This window comes from Gasterosteus aculeatus, chromosome 4, assembly GCF_964276395.1.
Source record: "Gasterosteus aculeatus chromosome 4, fGasAcu3.hap1.1, whole genome shotgun sequence".
Classification (NCBI taxonomy): domain Eukaryota; kingdom Metazoa; phylum Chordata; class Actinopteri; order Perciformes; family Gasterosteidae; genus Gasterosteus; species Gasterosteus aculeatus.
The window spans coordinates 26,398,884-26,422,713 of NC_135691.1; the positions used below are offsets into that span (position 1 = coordinate 26,398,884).

Here is a 23,830-nt window from a genome sequence, read left to right on the forward strand (position 1 = left end):
CAGAGAAGACTATTGAAACTGCCTTTGCAGGCAGAGCACCACGGCGATGGTACTCGTCCACGCCTCCTCAGAAGAGTAGTTAGTAAAAGAGTAGTGGAGTCGTTGCCGGCTCGGGGACACGGAACACCTCCGGAGTCGCCGGCTCAGCCCCCGCCATAGCCCCCGCCATAGCCCCCTCCTCAAGGGCCGGATCCGAAACGGCCCTCAAATCACCAACGGGAGGGTGGGAGAGGACCACGAGGAAGGGGAGCAGGGACAGGAGGCGTCGGGGTCATGAGTCTCCGAGCGGTGACTGGAGGCGTCGGGGTCAGGGCCTGGAGTCTCGGGGCCGGCACCGGCGAGGTCGGGGCCTGTGATGACTTTAAACATTTCATATTCATCTGTCATATGACCATTGGCCTGCAGTTCCAAGCGCTGCCCCGAGAGTTTCCGTCTCAAATAATGTTTTCTCTCTGTGCTCCCTTTGTTAGATATAAAATGTTGAAGAAAGCCATGAAATGATTCTCTTTAAGGTAGAGGGGAAGTAAAGACGTAATGAGTAGTTTGACCCTATACACATTACTGTTGATCTGTGGAAATCACATCAATATTATGTCAAATGAACCCGAGAAATTAGTGTTTTTCTGGAATTTGGGCATTATAGGTTTATATTTTTCCCCTTATGATTTAATAAGAACACATTCACATATACTAAAGAGTGAAGTTGAATAATAAATAGTATTTTTTACTTCATCACCGGTCGTAAAAAGTTCTCATTGCCATGGGATTTGGAGGAGGAGGCGGGTAGCTGCTACTCCTGACATTGGCAAATAACCTATAACCTGAAACTTTTCTATGTAGCCGCCGCTTCCGCCGCCGTCCGCCAAATTAATACCATTAAATGACTAGATATCATTGTACCGTTTTTTTTATGTTTGTTAAAAAGTGCCAGAACTAGGACACAATGTTGTTGCATGAGTAGGAGTGATTTCAAAAACAGGGTGGATACGAGTGTAAGAGATAAAGATCTAATAAAAAGAGGCAACTATATGATCAACAATGAACTGTAGATAAGACATCTGTTGTAATAACTGTCACCAGATGAGGGAGACAGAGAGTAAATGGCTGTAGTAACAACTGTTACAAGTACAGGGAGAAAGAGAGCAAATGGATGTAGTAACAGCTTTCACCAGAAGAGGGAGAAAGAGAGTCAAAGGCTGTAGTAACAACTGTCTCCAGCAGAGGGAGAAAGAGAGCAAATGGATATAGTAACAGCTTTCACCAGAAGAGGGAGAAAGAGAGTCAAAGGCTGTAGTAATAAAACCCTGATGTTTGAAAGTGTTAGGGCTGGCACATGCTTCTGCGTCTTTATGCGCAGTTGTGTTGACGCACTCAATTCATGGTTCTAAAAGGCTTGTGCGTGTTGCAAAGCAATTCATCGCCAGAACACTAGGTGGAGTAACGTTTTTTGTCAAAGACGACCTAGAGAGTGACGTCTTGTGTGTGGAAGTCGTTGGTTTGTTTATTTATTTATTAGAGACTTTTTTGCCCTGTGCATCGCCACTGCTGCTTTTTATCGCCTTTTTTTGCGGACATATTTGTCCCGTATTTTCCTCCACAACTTTGTCCACCACTCGACCAGCAAACCGATGTTTGCGGAGATTTGCCTCCATATTTTTCCCTCCACTTATAGTCCGCAAATGACGGGTTAGAAAGTGGTCATATTTGTGGATTTCTTCCAGCAAAAAATCTTCAATCTGATCCATTCCCTCGTAAAAAAAATCTTTGTTTTAATAATGGCGGCTTGACGCACGAAAGCATGCAAGGACGCAAGGGACTCTTGCGTCTGTGTGTCCCTGCCGCTCTCTGAAAACGCAGAAGCATAAACTAGGCTTAATCCTTGCAAGTGAACTTGGGTTTAATAATGCACCAAATGAAGACACATAGAACAAATGTTGGTGAGTAGACAATGATTCATTTTATTTGACTAAAAGCAGATCAAGAAATTGCTTTGCAGAAGAAATACAATGAGGAATTTTGATTGTTAATAAATCACAAAAAACTATTTGAGTACTTTATATTTTGATCTAGAAATCTAAAGGGAACAGGATGAAAACGGCTTTGCTAACAACATTTTTTCAGTGTTGTGTGTTACACAGTCTGCACTCACAAGAGGTGATGTGCTTGTAAGTGAACGTTTTTTCCTCTCTTCTGTTGGTTATGGGGTGGTAGCATATCGCGGAGAGCATTTTTGTCTCCGAGGTCTTCTCCTGACAGCAATTGTTCTGTGCATGCACACACAGATTATGGCCTACCTTTATGCTGTGGCATCAAAGTGAAGAGGAAGATTAGAAGGGAAGGAAAGAAAGAGAAGAGAAAACAAGGTATTAATACAGACAAATGGTTTCTAAAATTCACACAGGACTGAGGTAAAAGTTGAGTATCAACACTAAAAACCTTAAACTGTGTATCAAAACTATTGGGGAGGATCAGTGACAAGAGTATTTCCTCTTACCTCAAGCCAGAGCCACATTCGCCCATACAGACAGGTACGTGCAATATGGTGTGACAGTCGGTAGTCCTGAACTCAACATCACCAAACACGGGCGCACAGGTGTTGTTACCTGGAGTGAGAGAATGTTAATGAGAGAGGCAGTTTGTTGATTGGAAGCAAAACACCTATAAAATGTGAAGAACTGTAATGTTTAAATTTCTAAGACTTAAATGGCTAGTAGTGAAATGTCATCTTTTTAAAAAATTTCAACTTTACTTACATATTTTGCAGCATTTGTGGTCGTCCCATATCAATCTGGCCTGGGGATTACAAAATAGGAGCTCAAGGTTAAATCGTTTTTTTTTAACTATTAGTTACCTCTAGTGTTAAAGTGTAAATATTTTATTTCTCGACTAAAGAGTACCTATAATATGCAGTATATGGGTATTTATATGTATGTGTGTGTATACATATATACATGTGTATGTATTGGGTGTGCGTATATACATATTTGTGTATAGAAAAATCTCTTTTTATTTGGGTATCCACCCATTAACACTTTTTAATACCAATATTTACCCACATAGGTTTAATCCAAAACTAGTAATTATAAAATTTTCCCCTCATTATAAAAAAACACTCAGGAGAACGGTAATTGCAGTAATGCTTGAGGTATTTCTACGGAATAAGAGGAGGGGTTGTGCAGTACCGGATGACAATGGACTCTCGGACAATCACGGATTGCAGTTTGAATTCCCTCTAAAGTGCAATGATATGATTGACACGGATTGGAGTCATCTGACCAAGATTCTCCCACCTAAACACAAAAATGACATCACAACAAGACTCTATACAGTACAGAGATTCATTTCAAGTGAGAGAGGGAGACAAAGCCGTTGTCATTCGCCATAGACACAGACTATAACAGATCAACGTACCTGGTATGTTCTTTTACCAAATTTGCATGTCTTCTTAACTGAAAGAGAATAACGATGTGTGATTATTTCAAATATTCACGTGGGAAAATAGATGTCTTAAAATATTACCACAATTGCTTACCACATATCTTTTCACCACAGCAAGGTTTGTTTACCAGTACAGAGTCTGGGCTACAACTCGGTTTTGTCTCAAGAGGTTTAAGATGACACTCCTCTTTTCCAGTCTCTTTGTTACATTTACAAATGTGACAGCCGGACTCCCAGACGTCACCAGGCTGAAACGCAGACATACTTTTAGCTAAAGTCCCATCGGGAATAATACTGTTTTATCACTGATAACAAAGATTCTCACCTGTTTGGGCTCACCGAGGGGTCCTTTACAATCTAAGGGACAGTACACAAACTCCACATTAACACTAGTAAAGGGACCAAACGTCTCTGTGTAGGTGTCTTTTAGGACATTTTACTCACACGGACAGCTTGTCACACAGATGTTTGAGTCCTGGTCTGCCTTGATTTGACCATGGGGACAAAAACAGCCTTCTCTGGTGCACTTGAAGGGGGCTCCTTCTTTAACGATTCTATACAGCCAAACAAGATGGGAAGAAGTGACTATGGAAGTCTTGACAGCGGAAACATTTTCAATTCCCGAAAGTGAGAAACAAATGTCACAAGAGAAAGTAAGTGCGTTGTCAAACCCTTTAAGACAGAAGTCATCCAGCTTGTCACGACATTGTCTGTAGACCAATCCTTTTGGACATGTCATAGCTGAAACAACAAAAACAATTAAAGAATATTGTTTTTGTTTTTTTTTGTTTTGGTTTAAGGAGGACATCATCTTTAGGGTTTTTACTCAGAACATTATTATTGGAAGGCCAAAAATAACCTAATATAAATTAAGCCCCGGCCTCGCTGGCTTTACTTTAAATATAGTAAAAAAATGGATAAAAGATACATACTGCATTTTCCATTAGTCAGTGCTCTCCAGTCAATACAGACACCAGCTTTCATGCACTCCTTTGCAGCGCGCTTTAGTATAGAGCAACGGTCAATATCGCAGGAACCATACACGCAGATCTTCTTTTTACGCCTTAAGTGCTTGATGCATTTTGAAAAGGCTCTGAGGAAACAGAGACACAAAGTATGTGTTTGCTAGGGTGGTTCTAACGAGTTGCAGCGTCACTTGTTGGCAGTTTCTTGGAGGTTGCTATGGTGTTACAGGTGACTGCTTGCATCAGTAACTACGGTATTACAGGTGAAACTGGGTGGTTTCCACTACATGTTTGCATTAGTCACAAAGAGAGCTCTTAAGTAAAGGCTACACATTGGGCCTTGATCATATGACATGAATTGTGACAAAAACAGTCATTCTCAATTCTCCGAGGAGGTGTGTGTGTTAGTGTGTGTAGCTTACGGGTGGTCCAGCACCACACATAGAGCGCTCGAAGGGCAGGGGAGAGAAGTGGTTGTTGTAGGGGGTACCGCAGTCGTCTGGACACATTCTACATCTCTTGGTAAAAGAGCACAGGCCGGTTTGGACCCCTGACGTTTCACCCAGCTATAAGCCGTCTTATCACAGCAGCTGTTGTCCTCCATTTTCCCTCCTTTACGGATACATGATCCAACACCACACACACCTGGAGAAAAGACCGATCCAATCCGATGACTAATGTACAAAAGTACATTTCACTTTATTTAAAGCCTCTATGTGTAGCCACTTTTAGCACATCTACAGAAAGTGTATGGCAAAAAAAGAATACACTACCCACCACATTGTCCCTGAGTTTTTCCGTGGAAGTACTCCATGGCCAAACTAACCACCAAGTTATGGGACTGACTGAGGGAGACATAAGAGCGGATCTCTGGCATGTAGATTGTCACCGTGTCCATCGTGCTCTCAAACCTAAACCCAGCCGCCTGCAATGGTGGCTGTACGACCAGGCCGTTCAGAGTGACCTAGGGTAGATTAAATCATTATCAAACCAGATTCCTTATATAGTAAAGCCTTGAAGTAAAAACATCCTTTATCACAGAAGATGATTTTTTTACATTGTATTACCAAAATAGCCAATATATAATGGGGCATGACATATTATGAATGAAGTTTTATTTTATCCCACCTTTACTACAGAGAAGTCTGGATGGATACTCAGTACAGCTTTAGATCCCTGATATTTCACGGTGATGCTTTTTGCACAGGAGCGATGCCTGCCTTCTACACAGTTTTCGTTTTCCACAGAAATGTACAAACTAGGATGTGATGATATCTCCTTCACCAGGATGTTGGTGCATTCTGTCAGGAAATCAAACTTAACACCTTGGAAAGTGGTGTAGTGTGAGTCCCCATATATCTCACAACGACCTAGAAAGGTAAAGGGGTTTTAGTAGATATGAAAACAAAGCAAAAAGAATATTTGGGACACTGGATTAAACTTGGTGATCTGTTAACTATTACTTTAGTGCCATCCTGTGGTCAGCATTTGAATTTGTCAAAAACTAAACATATTTCCCAACCACTTGCAAAACATTCCCATCCTGTCTTAACTGTATTTGTCTTTGGTGCTGATAATGAACAGTTATCGCTCTCAAAAAATATGCTGAACTTACAGTCACACTTAAGTGTTTCACAGCATCCATCCAAGACTTTTGTGAACTTGTCTCTGGGGCAGTCCGGAAATTCCATCACTGGGCAAACCACTGGACTCAACTCTATCAGCCCACCTATACAGGTCTTTTTGAAGCAATCTTCTGTCCAGGTCTCACCGCAGTGCCAGATTTTATAATTCTTCGGGTCAAAACACTGGCAATCTGGTGATTTGATGAGCAAGAAACGGGTGAAGAAAGTCAAAAATCATATCTTTGGTGATTTAAGGAACTGGTGGCATGGATAACTGAAACAATGGTATATTGTGCAGCACAAGTAGATGGCACGCACCGTCGGTTGTGGAATCAGTAGAGGTGTGAGTATGGGATGTTGGAGTCACATCCCTGGTTGTTGAATCAGAAGCGGTGTGAGTGTGGTGCGTTCGAGTCACATCCCTGGTTGTTGAATCAGAAGCGGTGTGAGTGTGGTGCGTTCGAGTCACATCCCTGGTTGTTGAATCAGAAGTGGTGTGAGTATGGTGTGTTCGAGTCACATCCCTGGTTGTTGAATCAGAAGCGGTGGGAGTGCTGGATGTTGGAGTGGTGGACGATGAAGGGTCTGTCGGAGAAGAGGTGGAATTGAGGTCTGGCATTTTGAAAACAGTTTCTGTTTTGGTACAAACTGTAAACCATTTAAAAAGCAAAGTCATACAACTATTCCATAGTTCCCTGGAACCAATATTACACACATGAAATAGTAAAGGCAGTGGTTGATCAATATAATTGATAATTACCGCAGTTCATGGCTCCATTTTCACAGCGGCTGAAAATAATTAAGTAGGAAAGTGAGAAACAACATCCAGTTGTCAACATAATGAGTAATGAAATTATTAGAATGGAAATACTTTACATTTATGTATTTTGAAACAGTCTATATATATATACAGTCTATATATATATTTATTAAGAGTGACCCCATTCGAATAATGTTAATCTTTTTAAAATGAACAGAAATGACAAAAAAATAATTGCCCAACTTACCATAACACATTCTGTATTACTACCACTGCCTGAGGTTGAACGATAGTGCCATTAAGGTAACAGGTGCAGTTTCCTAAACTGGTGCATCCACCAGTGTTTTCATCATAGTATGGCTTCTTCTCTGTACATCTTGGATAGCAGCCTTTTCCAAAAATAAACAAAATGTGTATATGAGTGCTATTGTTTTCTAATGCTCTGAATAGAAAAAAACCTTTGATTTGATCTAGATTGTGATAGTTGTTTGTAGAAATAAATTGTTTTCAGTTTGCATCTTACCATGAATAAGAATTAAATGTGGTTGTTTGTATAGAAATGGGAATGTTTGGTTACCTTCCAGCTTGTGAGAGATGTAGTTTTCTTTGCCACAGGTCAGCATTTGACCACAGGCTTCATAGTGCCAGATAGACTGTCCATTCTTGTTGTAGTAGTCACAGTACACCGCTATAGTTTGAATGATCACAAGTTAAACTTTTACAGAAATACACCGTTATAGTTTACATTTTCTAAACAGGTAAAGTAATAATTATGAAAATTTTCAACAGATTAATTGTTGATTACAAAAGTTGATTACTTTATGTAAGTCTTACACTTTGTCAGGTCTCTGCATAATCACTAAGAAACATGACTAAATTGATAAAACATTATATAATGTATATGAAGTTTGTAAGATTCTAACAAACTATATAAGGAATTGATTTTCAGAACTGGCTGGTGCTTACATTATTTTACTGGCTTTAAATTACAAGTTATTAAAACATGTTTAAAAAAAGTGTCTTTTAGAGTAAAGTTCATGTGTCGTTAGTGAGGGAAAAAAGGTCCTAACTTACGACACATATCAGGTGTCCTCCAATTCACACACACATGCTGCTCGCTGCAGGCCTGTGCGTAGGCAGCCACAGCTGTGCAGAAGCCGAGGAACTTCCCGTCTGACTCACAGGAGCAAGACTCCTGCACACAGGCATCGTAGTAGGGATCTGGATCCACCTGGGGATTGGAAAACAACCAGGATAGAGTTTGTATCTACACATTTTAGGGCTATCTGTGAGAATCTTTTTTTGTAAACAGTTGCATGGTTTCATATTACGACAGATTCGGATATGGAAATTCATAAAATATTTAGCAGTCTAACACCTGACGTTGTTTGTGCTAAATCTATAACATGCATACTTTTAAGTGGCATTCACTGAATGTTTCTCCTGTAAGGATCAAACAGCGCTGCTGGGCCCAGGCTGCGCAGTAGGAGTTGCGTTCACATGGAAATATATCAGTGGTCACATCAGAGCAAGGAGGTGTTTGGACTTTCCAGCAGTTGCCAAATGCCATTGGACCGGACACTAGAAAACATATTTGTTGGGTGTTAAGTCGACCACCAAAAAATGTAAAAATCTTTTATGAAACAACAAACATAGAAAACACCTCTACCTGATGAACCACTTATACTTAGGTCATTCATCTCATTGGAGTCAAAATTCCCACAGAGGCCACACACTCGGTTCTGTAGGAGAGATGGTTAGAAAGTAAATGTGGAAGTTCTGAAAGTACCAAACAAAATTTAAGTAACTGCTGGAGTCTTGATTTTTCCAAAGTCCGTAATTCCGATTCATAGTCAGTTTGATATAAATTTGAGTTGATTTGTGCTAAATAACTGCAAAGTTAAAGACATTGAGTAACCGTATAAAATGTTGGTTTCAATTCAAAAAAATTCAATTCAGTCTTTAGAAGTGCCCCCCCCCCCCCCGCCCCAATTTTATTATTTAGTCTAATCAAAAGCATCAAACTGATGTAAATAAATGGCTAGGTTTTAAAATCCTCTTGACTCACCTTCCACGAACCCGCCAGCTCTACGGTGATCCGGGTGTGTTTGTCCCAGATGAGAGTTATCCCTTTGCTTGGCACTGAGATTACAATGTAAAGTCCCAAAGTGTGTATTGAGTAAAGTGAATCATCCTGCCCAGTCCAGCCTTCATGGAGGCGTCTGATCACCTGCATGTCTCTCAGCGTCAAGGTGACTTGGCCCTTTTTAGGTTAAAAAAAAAAAGAGTAGACCTTGGGTTACGAGAATAAATGCGTTGATAAACAAATAACTAGACTTTTATTGATTGATGTATCTGTAAAATAGAAACTAAAAATTCCACCTTCAGGTCAAGGATGATGTTGCGAGAGCAGGTGAGCACCTCCTCACAGCAGGGGACACTCTCCACTCTGATAGAGAAGGTGCCTCTTCTCATGTCACAGGAATCCTGAAGCAAGAAGAGTTTAAAAGTTAATAAAAAATTGGCAAATTCTGTCTATAAAGAAGCCCTTCAGTATTTGGCGATGCATTGCAAACACATATGAGCGTGAGTGGATTTCATTCCTACTTTCTTGTTTGGTCTTACCTGCACAAGTGTATACAGACATTGTCCAGAAAAGCGGAACCATTTGGAGTCAAAGGTCTGGTAGTGTCCATTTCCGTAGACTTGGCACTGTCCCGGGCAAGGCTTCTCAATGCAGTGCCACTGACCACGATAACAGGTACTGTAACATAGAGTGATGTCATCCTTTTATTCACAGATTCATCAGCGTTTGGCGGGATAGGACTCTTTGATCAAATAAGTGGGAGTTACCATGTTTTACAGTTGCTGGTAACTTGCTGTCCTGCTTTAAATGCTTTGCCACTGAACACACAGGTGCAATCATCGAGTGAAACACAGTTCCCATGGTGATCTTCATACTGGTGATCTGGACAGTAACAGCCACTTTTACAGGTCTCCCTGGTACCCTGCCAATCACAGCAAATGAAGAAATGTTGTTATTAGAAAGTCTTTTATAGACGACAATAAAAAACTGTATTTGAATTTGGGTTAACATTGAGGATACAATGAACATGTACATGAAGACATGCACATTCAACATGAAGTTAAGAATGGGCAAGAAAAGAATCACCTTAAAAAAACCTTAAAAACAAGTCTCCCTCATGATATTAATTAGCAACATTATCCTTATATTTTTAATGGTAAGTAGTGACTGCTTTCAATTGATGAATGAATGCAAATAAATAGACAAACAAGCCATGGAGACAATCACATAATCAGTCGACTTACCTTTGGTTTGCTGATATAGTCACAGGTGTTCCGAACACTTTTATTTTCGCCCTCAGAGCAACTAACACACACCTTCCCATTTCTGCAATCTGTGTGATATATATTTCAGACAGGTAAATGTCAAATTTGAATTTGTTTTCATTAACATTTTTGAACTTGAAATAATGGAACTAAGGTAAACAAAGAACGAGTATGATGTCGATATGATTGCGATGCAAGAATATATATTCACCACAATTCGGCAAACAGCTCAGTATCCCATTCTTGCAGTTGCTAAAACAGACACAATATTTGCTTTGAGAAATAACACATATTTGCTAGTATCTTAACATCAAAGATGGAGACACCACACACGAGTGCACTATAAAAGCATTGGGTAGACAGGGTTAAGGAAGACACCGGGTAATAGCCTCAACCATTACCAGTCGTATTATTATAGACAAGCTGTCAATACTCAGATATTCAACTCACCACTTTTGTCCGGCGATAACAACAGGCCCCGGGGCTGCAATACCACCGTAGTAAATACAACCACACTCTTCCTTTGGGCAACAGGTCTGTCCTTGGTTCAGGTGGGTTCCCTCCGGACAGCCACAGCCCTCCACAGGATCGTCGTTCATATTACAGCGGATGTCATGGCCAGAAAGAGAAGTGCATGTGCGGTTGCAGATATGCATGCTGTAGGAGAATTCTTGGTTCTTCTGGCATTTCAGATCTGAGACACGACATTAAATGTACCAACGATTTATTTATTCTATTAAAATGGGGCATTTTATTAATTTAGACTCCCGTTGTTTTTTTTCAACAGCATTGTTTAAAACTATATTCTGTATAAATCCTTAACAATTACTTTTATAAAATGCTGCAACCCGAAAAGTTTTTAATCATCATTGTATTATTGTCACAAAAGAAAATAACATCTCATAATCACATAAAAGCAACTGAACTAATTTGATTCAGTTCATTTAGTTTGTTGAACATAGCGTACGTCCATTGGTTCTTTTCTGTGAACTTTTCAGTGAACTCTAGAAAATAAAGTGTGAGGATGTTCACAGAATACGTTTATTTTTCAGAACTAAACTTACCGCAGCCCGTGATTCTCCTCCAGTCACCAATTACAACACCAACACCGGCGCAGGCTTTGGCGTAGCTGGCCAGACCAATACACAAGCCCTGTCTCCGACTTCCGGCAGAGTTACATATTCTTTGGATGCAAGCCTGGAAATAAGTAATAATTAGGTTAATTTCTGAAACTCACAAATTTATAAAGGATATGGTATGGGGAAAAAATCTTGTTACCGTGTAGTAGTAATCAGTTGGGATATGAGGGTGGCACTTAGCAAATATCCCTGTTGGTTGGTTCAACACTGCGCACTTTTCATAAGCATAATTCTCTACAAAAAAAAGATATTTAAATCATTAATGCATTTTATTGACCTTGCATATTGGTATCATACCACAAGCAAGGTTATCAACAAATTTCAATGTTTTAAAACCAATGTTGATATGATGTAGAATATTTTAAATGACTTCTCAGCCGTGATCGGTAGACAAATCAAATATTGAGTGGGACTTTATACACACTAGTGCACTGCCCCTTCTAAAAAGTGCCATATAAGAAGAAGCCCATTGCTGGGGCTCTGGTACTGCTTCACACTCGATGCTGCGCTTCCTTGTCCTGGGTAATAATACAACTGCTATGACATACATAATTGCAAAAAGTAGCCATGGCACAGTAAACACAATCCACTGTGTAAATATGCACTACCAACGTATATATCCTAGTATCTTGACACTTGATTCCCTGCGGTCCTCAGCATCATGCAAGTGTTCTGTTAATCGGATGAGTAGTTCTCAAGAAAAATCAAAGGACGGACATAAAGAGTGTTTTAAATATGCGTTTTAAACATATTTGAAACACATTTATATTATTAATTCGTACCATTCTCCAGGTTGGTGCAGGTGGTGGGTATGTTCCCGAAACAATTAAGCAAACTCCAGGACATAGCAAATGGTTTAGCTGAGTTCTCAATGATCCCGCTGTTGGTGGTGAAGTCATCTGTGGTGTCACTGTTGCTATTGCCACAAAGACCTAAAAGACATACTGGCTATGATTACAAATCATACTGGATCATGACACATAAAATATGATGTACTTTCTATTGATTTTCTTTTTCATCTTGAGAGCTAATTTTAAAAAAGTCATAAAGGAAGTGAATGCCAGTGAATATATTTTGGCCTGTCTGTAGACTGTGGTCCGCACCTTTAATCTTGTCATTGGAGGTGTCAGGTGCATCGATGAACAGCTGGATTTCAGGGGACATCTGAATTTGGAAGTTTATACCAATGGTCGTGTGGACCTGGATGAACATGGAGGACACCCAGTAAACCTGAGCATGACCTACAGGAGAGAACTCAATAAATTAATGGGTGGCTGGGTAAATGCTGAATGATGAATGGATTGTTAGGCAACTAGACGTACTACATATTCTAAATAAAATCCAGCCAAAATGTAATCAACTACATATCCTTTCAATTTTCTTTACCAGACAGATGGAATTCCGAAATCTCCTGCCCATCGAACAAGGCCTTGTTCTTCGTGAATACAAACAGTTCCTGCAAAAAAAGGTGTTTATATTCCATGATAGCACACTACTGTTTCATTACATGTGTTCGAAAGATATTGTTATTTTAAATGAATTCCTCAAAGACTGCTTGTACCTCCATGAGCTGAACCGTAACCTTTCTTATGTGGAGTTTTTTTTGCGAAAACTCTATTATTATTATCCAGTTGGGACCCTTTAAAGTAAAAGACTAGTTAGTATCATAAATAGAATACATCTGTAATGTTACATGTTAGGAAATTGGAAAGAATTACCTTTGAAGCCACATATAAACATTTGTTAGGGAGGACATATTGTTTTCCATCGAATGTTGTCACAAACTGGCCTTCAATGACACATCTTCTGTGGCAAAAGTTCTCTGAGCATCGCCATTTCCCACCATCACACGTACTGTGTGAAGATAGAACCAAATTTAAAAACTTAAGAATAGTTCATGTTATTAACTTGTAAAGAGGTAAGGAAACAGATTATATGCCCATTTTTTTGCTAAGAACCATCTTGTGAGTCTGAAATGAAGTTTGAAGTATATTACCATGACTGACACCTGGAACTCCGTATTTCTCCGTTTCCGTAGGTCTTGCCAGCAAACTCACAAGAGCAGCTGGATTTAGGAATACAGCGATAGCCCTTTTCACAATTATTCAAAACTTTACCTAAAATACAAATAACACCATGTTATTAGGCTCATTGAGGCTAAACAAGCTATGAAACTTTTAAAGAGCTACATCATAAAGACAGATCGTGCTCTTTCACCGTTTGGACAGGCACAGGTTTCAGTGAGTTCCTGGTAGAAGGGTGCAGGGTTCGGGTTGGAGCAGCTGGGAATAAATGCTGGACCTTTTTTCTCATAAATCAGGTCTCCTGGACACCTCGGCTTTGCTGCATTAAACCACAGAAAATAACATCATGTGTTCTTCTCCAATGAGTCCATAAGATTTTTTTTTCATTTTGTTTTTGAAGAGTGCCTACCACATCTGGTTAAACGTCTCCAAAATCGGTTGATTCTTGATTGGTTACACTGGCTTGCAACTTCTTGGAAGAAAGGACAGAAGATGCTCTGGCTGTTTTCAAAGCCACAAATGTTCTCTTTACAGAGTCGGTGATAGTGAGAATTGTTGTCTTGCAGACAGTTCTTGGTTTTCAGAAAGAATCGACGGCATATCTGTAGATATAATCAGGGAAACCACTTTAATATCTGGAACTAGGACACATAATTGTTCACTTATTTTGTGAGTCTCTCAGTCTCATAAAATCAACCCTCCCCCAATGATGTAGAAAAGAAGAGAAGAGAATGGAGATGCTTCCTAATATGTCCATGTATTCTATTGTGTTCAATTTTGCTTGTCGAAATGAGTTAATCATTAGATCTGTTAACTCACGTGATTTTTTTGCAACACAGGATCTCTGATTTTACATCTGTGGTCATGAAGCTTGCTGTCTCTGATCAACTCGTCCCTGTGGCCTGATGTCAAGAAAAATTTACTTTGTTAAACCAAACTGGATGCAAACAATTGTTTTGGCTATTTAAATCACTATTTGTACCACTTTCACCACCACCAAAAGAAATGATTGCAGTTGCTACTAAAAATACTGCTGTCAATGTTACTACTGCTATATTACAACAATCAATGTCTCACTTCCAGTCAGTTAATAATACCTGCAACGTTTTGTTTTCCACACAGTCCACACATGTCGGTGCACAGCTCCGACTCCAGTGTCACCTTAATAACAAGTTTAAACACATGGGCTTCAGTGAGTGAGGTTAGTGTTGTATGTTCCAATTAACCTGAGACATTGATTATGCCTGCATGCATTTGTCTTACTGTAATTTTGCTCTTAAAAGTGTGTTGAGCCGACTGTATAACGTCAACTTACCCACAGAGAGTTTATTCCCCCATGTACATTGTGCCAGGTGACAGTAAAAGGAAGCAGCGAGCTCCTCAGTCTAGTGTAGATGCCGTATTTAAAGATATGCTGGTAGGTGTGGTCGTATGGAAGGGAAACACTATCAAGACATAAATCGACTGTTAATAAATATCTGGGTTACTAGGGAAGTACAGGTACTACATGGTTAAAATGCTATTCTTAAAATCCTGCAGTGAAAATGGCATTTAAGTAAAAGTATGTCAGTACAATAGGGATTTTTTTTTAAGTAAACAATGCTGAACAATCCAATAAATATAATGTATCACAATTTTTTAAACATCTAAAGGAAGAAGAGAATTTTTTTATTTTAGCTAACATCGGAGTGGAATGTCCTCAGCTAATCAACATGCTAGTCTTACTTTTAAGACAAAATAATTGTGCAAAAATCTCCACAAACTAGCTGAAGTTTTAAAATAATTGTAGTTGTGTAAAATGTGCATTTTTGCCAGAAGAAGAGGAGTGGAGGAACTAATCCAATATTTGAATAAATGTACCAAACAATGGACCATTGGATAACAATATAAATACAGAGAAAATAGATTTTATCAACAAATAAATTCTTTTGACCAATTATGACCACCACTTGACGTAAAACAGGTATTTGTTTTTTAATTAAAGACAGAATAGGTGAACTATTACAGTTTCCACCTCCCTGAAATAAGTCCCTACGTGATAACTCGGTAACAGCTTGACTCAGTGTATTAACTCATTTTACAAAACACTGATAATACAGTATCCCAGACTCAAAGCTAATAATCACATGGGATTGGTGGCATTAGGCAGGTAAAATTTTTTTAAAAAGCGTTGTGAAATGTCTATCAAATTTTAAGAGCTGTCCGTTTTGGAAAAACAGTCATGTGATGAATGATTAAATAGTCTATTTTGCATTGCTCAAACCTTTTGTTCTGCACCAGGATGTGGCCATTCCGCAAAAGTGTCGTGACTTTGTTAATGATGATCTCGACTTGGACCAACAGCCCGTTGTGACCTCGCCGTATGGTGACAGAATATTCCCCGCGGTTGACGTTGAAGCTTGTGAGTTTGAACGGGCAGTCGGACCGAACATAGTAACTCTTCCCCTTAAAAGGCTGGACGATCCCGCTGCCAAATGTCCTGCAAGTGTCTGATCACAATTCAACGATTAATGTTAAACAATAAGGACAAATGTGAGGTCAGAAATTAAGAAATAGGTAAATGAAATTACTTTGGAATTTTGATTTAAATGTTTGGGTCAATGTGTACTCGATCTTCCTTACCCAGTGTAAAGAATACTACCATTGAATGAAAATAGTGTCTTTTCAACTCAATAAGCCAAATGCTCAACTCTTATTTCACGTCTAAACAGCAAATGCAAAATTATGTTTATCTACCATGTCCATATAACCCTACACATTGCAACGATCAGTTATAGTTGCTTTTTGTTTGGTTTGTTTTGAAAAAAGCAACTAGCAACTAGCAAAAATGTGATCACAAAATCAGGAATCATGAATCAGGATACATTTACTTGCCAAAATATGTCAAACATACAAGGAATTTGTCTTGGCGGTTAGTGTGCGACAGTAGACAGACAAGACAACAGTGCACAAGTAATAAAATAAAGTGGAATGAAATGCTAATGCAATGGGTTAGTAGAATAAGGCTATGGGTTAGTATAAAACAAGGGAATAAAGTTTAAAAAAATTTAATATTAAAAAGTTAAAAAGAAAAATATTAAGCATAAAGTCCACTAACGAACAAGTAACAGACAAGAGACAAAGTGACGAGTGACGACAAAGTGATGAATTGCAGTTAAAGTGGCATGTGCAGTGTGAAGGGGAGTGACCGATGGAGTGTTATAGTCAGTCAGTGGGGGCCGGGCTCTGTTGATGAGCCCGGTCCCCCACTACTACTATACTACTGAAAGGAACAGTAAGACAATAAATGAGAGAAATGCAAGAGCCAAACAATGAAACAGCATGTGTTTCATAAAACCTAAAACAATGTAGCCAGTACCTAGTATCACACATTGATTGGTTTGTACTCACAAGTCTGAATTTCTTTGGTCTTGAACAATTCCACTGTGCCAGAAACTAGAAGAAAAATACAGTGTCAGGGTGCAAGTAATCATTAATTATGGTGGAAATGAATTAAAAAGAAAATACTTACTTCATCTGGTATAACAATAAGTTATTTATACACGTAAGCAGAGACAACAAAACCTCTATTTTAAAGTACCGAAGGTTTAAATGTTGATAATTGGAAGCAATTGCTTTTGTCAGTGTCAACTATTTATTGTTCAACAGGATATGTTTTTGTGCATATTTTAGATTGGTATGGTAACTACTCACGGAAGCTAACAAAACTATATTTTATGGTATAGTATAGATTTAAGGTAGCATGAGATTGAAATATTTAGCTGCAAAAATTATACATCTTTCTTCTCCCCACCCATCTTGTGAAAACATCACGAAAAAAGACAAATCACTTTCAAAATGGCAAGAGTACAAATATTGCATCTTCATCATTTTGCGGTGGAAATACCTGAGGCCAGTGAAAGGCAGAATGCCAGAATCCATCGCTGGGTTGTCATGCTGCCTGATGCTGCAGGAGAGCAGTTAAAACAAACAACCCACCACATGGCTTATATATGCAGTGTTAATCCTAAAAGAAATGGCACCGCCCCGCCCGCACTCATTCACACAATATACTAGGAAACTGGAAATAGAAAGAACATCTAATCAAACATTGAACTTAACATATTCATTTAAAACACGATGTGATCTGCCAGAAATAAGAACAACCTGTAAATATTTGAGTCACCCACCACACATAATGGGTAAAATATAAAGTGTATTTTGTAAGAAGAGGGGACGCTCTTTTCTGGTTTGATGAACCAGACAATGTTCAATGTTGTCATTGACCAATCAATGACAACATTAAACATTGAGAATTGAGGGACAGTTCCACGTCATGTTTAAAGACCTAGTATGCAGATACTCTGTTGTATTTCCATGCAAAGGTTATACTTGGAGCGGCACATTTAGTTAAAATGCTTCTTTGCTTAAATCATTGATCAACGCATCGGTAGGTCGCGTTTAAGCCAACATCCCACAAAACCAACGCCTGTCAATTTAAATATTGAGTTCCAATTTAGCTCGTGTTGATGTTATGAATACTATACACTTATATAAATGTAACTGCGGTAACTTTGGTGTTGATTCAAGGTCAAATTAATTAGAATGTTGGATTAAGTATTTGAAGTTGCTGCAAACTACTACAGAATAACTTGAATGCATATGTCTATGCTTATATATCTAGATATTTATCTTAGTTAACGATTAATGTGGCACAGATTAATGATCAAATATTTTTAGTGCAGTAAGCGCAACTTTGTTTACTTCCAGTTTGCGTTCACCACTGCCACGAAACAGCTGCGTGCCTCCAGTCCAACGTGATCTCCAAAACCTATTCGTAAAAATGTATACGAAAATCTTGAACATACAAATTCGTAACAATACATACGAACTGGCGGTGGTTAACCACGCCCCTTGAGTGAACAACATGGCGGACCATGTCGGATTGTTGAGTGAACGTCTCTCCGCCATGGTGGATATTTTGAGTGGGTTAGGGTTAGTCTTCTATTCTTACAAGCTAACATTGATTTCTCGTTAAAAATGCAATCATAACTTGTTTATTTTACATCGTTAGACTTCACAAAGTGTGTTTACGGGGTGCAGGTCCCCATTCACTTTGAATAGGGTGACGTCATCAGTTGCAGTCCGTATTTATTTCATATGTATCACTATGAATTTGTATGTTCAAGATTTCCGTATACATTTTTACGAACAGGTTTTGGAGATCAGGCTGTCCAGTCAGTTAGATCGGAGAGACTGAGAAGGTAGTTGAAGGTGGAGACCGCTTTTTGCATTGGTAAAACAATTCAATCAAATGGAGGTGCGACATACAGCGGAGAACTCTGCAGAGGAATTCTTTGAAGTGTCAAACAGAAGGTGGAATCAGTGGCAAACGGACCACTTTAGGACTGATGGTGCCCTGAACATGTTGGTAGCTGCTAGGCTCCTTCCATCTCAACACATACCCTGCCCGGCACACATTCTGCAGAGGACACTTAAAGGATTGTTTAGCTCTTCAGTCACAGCCGTCAAATTATGGAGAGTTGAGAGCACAGCAAACTACATGAAGACAGCAGGTTCCAGCTGTTGGAATTCTGCCTTGCAGATGAGTGGTATCAAATTTTCCTCACCAACTGTACTCAGCAGGTCAGGGTGAAAAGGACCTTGCCTGAATCCTTGACCATCACCAGCACCTCCCAGGGGTGCGTCAGTACTGGTAACAATTACATGGTAACGTTTCCTGATGATACAGCCATTCTGGGTGTCATGTCTGATAAATCAGATACAGCTGTATACAAACGCGAGATTCCGGATATTGTCGAGTGGTGCAACAAACACTTCCTCAGCCTCAATAAAAAAAAAAAACAGAAGAGATGGTATTCAACCCCAAATCCATTGGAGGCCACTCACTCACCAGTGGTTATCCATAAGCAGAATATATTACGGGTTGACTCTGACAGATACCTGGGTTATACAAACCTGTCGACATGCTGTGTTCATGTAGTAAATGTCTGTTCTAGGGTCCAACAGCATCTAATTCTGGTTTAGTAACCTCGGTGTGAAGCTGAAAGCCAAGACGACCCGGGTTACACAAAGAGCCATGATAATCATGGGGGGGTCGGACATCATCCAACACTGCAGGCTGTCTTTAATGAAACCATCATCAGACAGGCCCAGAAGATTATTTCAGACCCCACCCATTTCCTCCACCTTGAACCATCTTCTTCCCTCAGGGAGACGCTTCAGAATCCCCAAGTGCAGGGTCAACCGCTTTAAGAATCTATCTATACATTTGTGTATAAAAAACTACAATTTAACAACATTGTCATTGTCATTGTCACACTGCATGAAAAGTGAGATTTTCGTCCCCGTAAACGCCCGGAAATCTCCCTAATTTCAGACAATTTCCGACATTTTGCAACCCGCGCACGTCGCGTTTGTCTGTGCCACAAATTGTCGGAAACGAACAATGACGTAGGCGGAGAGCTGGCGGAGGTGCGAATGGCCCGGATTAGCATATGAATGCAGCGAAACCGCGGGTGGCCGAGCCGAGCGGGCTTGAATATCCTTACTCCTTATTGGATGAAACCACAACTTACTAACAAATAAAATCACTCGTGATTGGCAGCAAAACCACACGTGGGCAGACCAGGCTTGAGTTTCCTTGTTCATGATTGGATGAAAACAACTTTCAATCACTCGTGATTGGTTGGCAGATCTGTCGCTATTGGTCACCCGCCTCATTTTATTTATATATTCATATTATGCTGTATATTCATTTCATGATTATCCTATGCAGGCTACTACACTATTATTAGGATACCAACCAGGACATCAATGAATTTATAGAGAAAATGAACATTTGACACATGTTTATGCAAAGAAAGAGCTTTATTAACAACACACAAACAACTACATACAAAGTGAGGATCTGCCCACACTTGGGTAACGGCGGTTTAAAAAAAACTACAGCTCAGTAAACTGTCCGTTTGCCTCCTCGGGGTTGTAGACCGTCACTGGCGCCGTGTTTTCCGAGGCAGGTCTGTTGTGCAGGCGGCTCGTGTGTGTGTGGCGACCGTACAATCCACCCGAGACCCCGCCAACAACGCCGTCCTCTCCGTCCGACGTGAGCTCTACGGTGGCGGAGTTCCACCTCGTCATCAGCCAGCAAACTTTGTCTCGATCCCAGCAGCTGTAAAAACAACAATGAATCAGTACTGTGCGATGCGTACGGACACAACACATCTATCAATGCACCTGAAAAAAGTCAGCAAATAAACTCTGACCGTCTTTCTTCTCGCTCGACTCCGCGCTGAATCCTTCGCAGCTTCCGCTCGCAATGAGTGTCCGGCTGGAAAACCTGAAGCTCCTGCGTACGTCTCAAAATACGTTTCACAGGCGGCTGGAAAACAATTAAATGAGTGTGATATGAATACAAAAAGAACAAGGAAGGAGAAACAGTAAACAGTGTCACTTACACACAATGACGTCGTCTAAATCTGGACGAGATTCAGGTCACCGCCTCATTATGAGGCGAGATTAGTCTGTGAAAACAAAATGTACAGTTATGATCGGTATCTATACGTATATATTTCCTTATACCGCAGAATGAAAGCATATTCTGTAAACCTGACCCTTGCTCCGGTTCGTAGCGCCTGTAATTCGTCTCGGAACCGCTCGTTGATATCGGCAGTTTGTTGTTGGAGTTGACGAGACGATCCACTGAGAGCATCAGCAGCTTCTTCTCGTCTGTCTGCGGACTGGCCGAAAGTTGGTGAGAGGAGTTGAAGGCGAGTTGAACGCGAGACGTCGTCCAGCCATTATTCACGAAGCAGCAAAAACCAAACAAAGAAACTGGAGATACAGTTCTTCTGAATATAGTAACACACACGTGTCTGTATTTATGCTCGTCTTGCAAGTACTGCTGTATCAGTCATGCCTATGACCTCACACGTGATTGGACGAGGAGTCGAAGGGTCCTCCAATCACATACGAGGTTATTGTTATATGGAAGGACCAGTATTTTAGGAAGACAAATGGTTGGGACTTTGAAACAGCTGATATGCTTTATGTAAAGCAGTGTTTTGGTGTCAGCAGAACGACTTTCCCTAGAAATCTGTACAGTGGTGCCTCTTTCTCCATTCCACCAGACAATCTTGAGTCTGACAGACATGCAATGTTGACAATGTATCATCAGATGTACCCTTGTGTCACTGAGGTTGAATGTTTTGCCATGACATGTAAACGGGTAACATATATGAATGTAACTTACTCAATCGATAGATGCAGAGCATAAAGGTCAGTGTATGTTTATGCTAAGTGGTGTGGAAACACTAACAGTTTTGAGGAACCGTCCTTGACCCTCTAGCAGAACTACGACCAGCCATTATAAAGCAGTTTATAGTTGGTAATGTTGGGTCAAAGGGTACGGCATTTAAACACGTTCTTGCACAAGTTTCCTGGCTTCATCTCCACCCGGACAGACATTTTTATGGAAAGCCAATAGAAGTTTGGGGCTTGCAGGGAACAGACACATCATACCCAGCATCATTTCTGCCAGTTGAGCGCATTGCTAGAAGATGTGTGGTTAATACATCCTCTGTGCATTTAAGTAAGACCAAAGAAAAGGTCACTGTAGTCCTGCCACTATGCACTGTAGTTGAGCTCCAGGAGACTGTGATCTCTGCAGACCCCTCATGCTGATTCAAATGTTGTTTGCATGGAATGCTCATTTTTCCTTGATTAAAACAAATTTTTTAAAGAAGTTATTTTGTGTATCTTTTTTACATAACATTTGCCATTGCTAATGGCGTACACAGTAATCTAGCATATTTGAATTAAATAAATCAATTCAAGCTAAAATGTAAGAGTCTATAATTAGGCTACTGAGCCTGATCTATTTGTACCAGAGATTTTCTTACCTTTTAAAAAAATGTCACCTGGGCTAAAACTCCCTCTGCGACCCTGAATTGCATTTGTATAGCTCACAGCATTTTCATTTACATGTCAAAGCCTCCCCTAGAATTAGGAGGAGGGGGGTCATGGGGGGACAACTGCCAAGGGAGGCCCACGTCAATTTCTGACAATTTACGGCAGTTTTCGGTGTTGCCCGCAAATTGCCGTAAACAGCCGTAAACCTGAAATTCCACGACAATTTACAGTGCCGCATACTGCCGAAAATCCCACTTTTCATGCAGTGTGAAATACAGGCTTTCTAAGGTTTGTTGATTTATATGATGATGATAATGTTATTAAAAAATCTTCATCTTTTTTAGATCTATTGGCAGCCCTATATATATATACCAAAAACATATGTCATATGATGGAATGGAAAAATAAACCATTGTGCTTAGCTGACTTTTAACCAGAATAAGGTAACTACTTGCTATAACTCATCGTGAAGTACAGAAAGTTCTGTCAGTACAACATTTACAGAATATTTGATCATTTACTCAAAAACAGTTTTGCCTGTGTCTACTTTCACAAAGAAACACAAACTTGTCCTTTAGCACAGAGTGTACTGTACCTGGAATTGATTCATTTCAGTTGGATTACATTTTTAAAGTGGATTATCAAAGTTAATTTCCTGAGAAGAAGCCACCATGTACACAATTATCCATACAAGCATGTCCCACTCTTACACACCTTCCGTAATGGGCTCAGACATGAACCATTATCACTCTCAGCTGATTCTCCATTTTGTGTTACACAAAATCTCCTTCACACACACAAATGCATTTAGAACATCCCATCTCATGTTCGCTCAAACGAGCATTTGCTGCCTTCCTTTGTCATCTGTGTTGTAGTTGTTTTCGTGTTATGCAGGAGGTAGCAGCTTTTTGGTCAATTGATGGCAACTGTAGCCAATGCGAAATGTGTTTCATTGTTGAGAATATACACATCTTATTTCCGTACCTGTAATTTCATTAGTAATGTTGTATGTATATCTCTCTATATTTAGTTTACCTACCATACTTTGTGCATCAACTGGCTGTATTGTGTACTATTTTCAGTAATCTGTATTTAATAATAATATCCGTGGTTAAATGGATTTACAGCAGAAGACATCCTCGCCACGAATACTTCACTTAAGCATCATGCTTCCACCAATCTGCATCATGCCAATACTCGTAGTGACTAACTGCTCCACTTAGGCTTGAATTTAGTGTAGCTTGCCCCACTAGCCAAATGAGTTGTAGAAGGCTTTGTTAGCTGATCCGCGGTAACACCTGGACATGGCAAAGGCCCAAAAGCCCCATGCTTCTTGAGAATAGATATACCTGGGTACATATCTTTACGATGTGGGCTAATGCAGTAGTGGCAGCTATTTGTCCAAACTTTTAAGACATCCAGGATAAGCAGCTTTAAAAGAAGCATTAGGTGTGCAACTTTGGGTTTAGATTGCCTTACATATGTTAATATAACAGTGCAAATCTTTGCAGTCGGAGTGGATGAGGAAGGACTTTTGGGACCGCTCGTGGCCCCACAGAATGGCTGCTGCTATTAATTTCAAAGAGCGCGGATGAGGTGGTTAAGTAGCCTCTTGCGA

The 23,830-nt window shown here is 39.9% G+C and overlaps 3 protein-coding genes and 1 long non-coding RNA gene across 6 annotated transcripts in view; all 4 read right to left on the bottom strand.

Moving 5' to 3' along the window:
- LOC120817735 (mucin-6) overlaps positions 1–17,294 on the bottom strand; it is a 35,457-nt gene extending 18,163 nt beyond the window's left edge. The window contains exons 1-44 of one of the 3 annotated variants that reach the window (XM_078101588.1): positions 17,189–17,294; positions 16,693–16,737; positions 15,566–15,791; positions 14,618–14,747; positions 14,400–14,463; positions 14,122–14,204; positions 13,712–13,904; positions 13,496–13,621; positions 13,275–13,395; positions 12,997–13,132; positions 12,840–12,917; positions 12,665–12,734; positions 12,382–12,519; positions 12,061–12,210; positions 11,418–11,512; positions 11,204–11,336; positions 10,590–10,833; positions 10,351–10,391; positions 10,119–10,207; positions 9,642–9,796; positions 9,414–9,552; positions 9,171–9,275; positions 8,857–9,051; positions 8,458–8,530; positions 8,203–8,369; positions 7,863–8,019; positions 7,366–7,476; positions 7,036–7,177; positions 6,789–6,817; positions 6,347–6,613; positions 6,019–6,219; positions 5,532–5,773; positions 5,181–5,367; positions 4,826–5,048; positions 4,371–4,531; positions 4,110–4,179; positions 3,883–3,992; positions 3,764–3,795; positions 3,533–3,686; positions 3,412–3,449; positions 3,183–3,290; positions 2,754–2,793; positions 2,495–2,603; positions 1,935–2,301 (exon numbers count right to left, since the gene is read on the bottom strand). In XM_078101588.1, coding sequence (XP_077957714.1) covers positions 2,118–2,301; positions 2,495–2,603; positions 2,754–2,793; positions 3,183–3,290; positions 3,412–3,449; positions 3,533–3,686; positions 3,764–3,795; positions 3,883–3,992; positions 4,110–4,179; positions 4,371–4,531; positions 4,826–5,048; positions 5,181–5,367; positions 5,532–5,773; positions 6,019–6,219; positions 6,347–6,613; positions 6,789–6,817; positions 7,036–7,177; positions 7,366–7,476; positions 7,863–8,019; positions 8,203–8,369; positions 8,458–8,530; positions 8,857–9,051; positions 9,171–9,275; positions 9,414–9,552; positions 9,642–9,796; positions 10,119–10,207; positions 10,351–10,391; positions 10,590–10,833; positions 11,204–11,336; positions 11,418–11,512; positions 12,061–12,210; positions 12,382–12,519; positions 12,665–12,734; positions 12,840–12,917; positions 12,997–13,132; positions 13,275–13,395; positions 13,496–13,621; positions 13,712–13,904; positions 14,122–14,204; positions 14,400–14,463; positions 14,618–14,747; positions 15,566–15,791; positions 16,693–16,737; positions 17,189–17,285 — 5,658 coding nt within the window. In that variant the 5' untranslated portion in view covers positions 17,286–17,294 and the 3' untranslated portion in view covers positions 1,935–2,117. Of the gene's footprint in view, positions 1–1,934; positions 2,302–2,494; positions 2,604–2,753; positions 2,794–3,182; positions 3,291–3,411; positions 3,450–3,532; positions 3,687–3,763; positions 3,796–3,882; positions 3,993–4,109; positions 4,180–4,370; positions 4,532–4,825; positions 5,049–5,180; positions 5,368–5,531; positions 5,774–6,018; positions 6,220–6,346; positions 6,614–6,788; positions 6,818–7,035; positions 7,178–7,365; positions 7,477–7,862; positions 8,020–8,202; positions 8,370–8,457; positions 8,531–8,856; positions 9,052–9,170; positions 9,276–9,413; positions 9,553–9,641; positions 9,797–10,118; positions 10,208–10,350; positions 10,392–10,589; positions 10,834–11,203; positions 11,337–11,417; positions 11,513–12,060; positions 12,211–12,381; positions 12,520–12,664; positions 12,735–12,839; positions 12,918–12,996; positions 13,133–13,274; positions 13,396–13,495; positions 13,622–13,711; positions 13,905–14,121; positions 14,205–14,399; positions 14,464–14,617; positions 14,748–15,565; positions 15,792–16,692; positions 16,738–17,188 lie in introns of those variants that run through there. The other 2 variants (XM_078101589.1, XM_078101591.1) reach the window with 2 other exon arrangements.
- Positions 1–23,830, bottom strand: part of spg-1c (spiggin type-1C) — a 144,218-nt gene that overhangs the window by 43,314 nt on the left and 77,074 nt on the right. The window contains 6 exon segments of the mRNA NM_001267630.1: positions 3,764–3,795; positions 3,883–3,992; positions 4,110–4,179; positions 4,371–4,531; positions 4,826–5,048; positions 5,181–5,307. The gene's annotated coding sequence lies outside the window, so the exon portion shown is untranslated.
- The window catches only part of spg2 (spiggin2), an 87,599-nt gene that overhangs the window by 33,914 nt on the left and 29,855 nt on the right, over positions 1–23,830 (bottom strand).
- LOC144406250 (uncharacterized) lies at positions 20,535–23,273 on the bottom strand. Its single transcript, XR_013467453.1, has 3 exons — positions 20,916–23,273; positions 20,760–20,825; positions 20,535–20,683 (listed from the first exon to the last, which is right to left on the bottom strand). It is a non-coding gene; the product is annotated as an uncharacterized LOC144406250 (long non-coding RNA).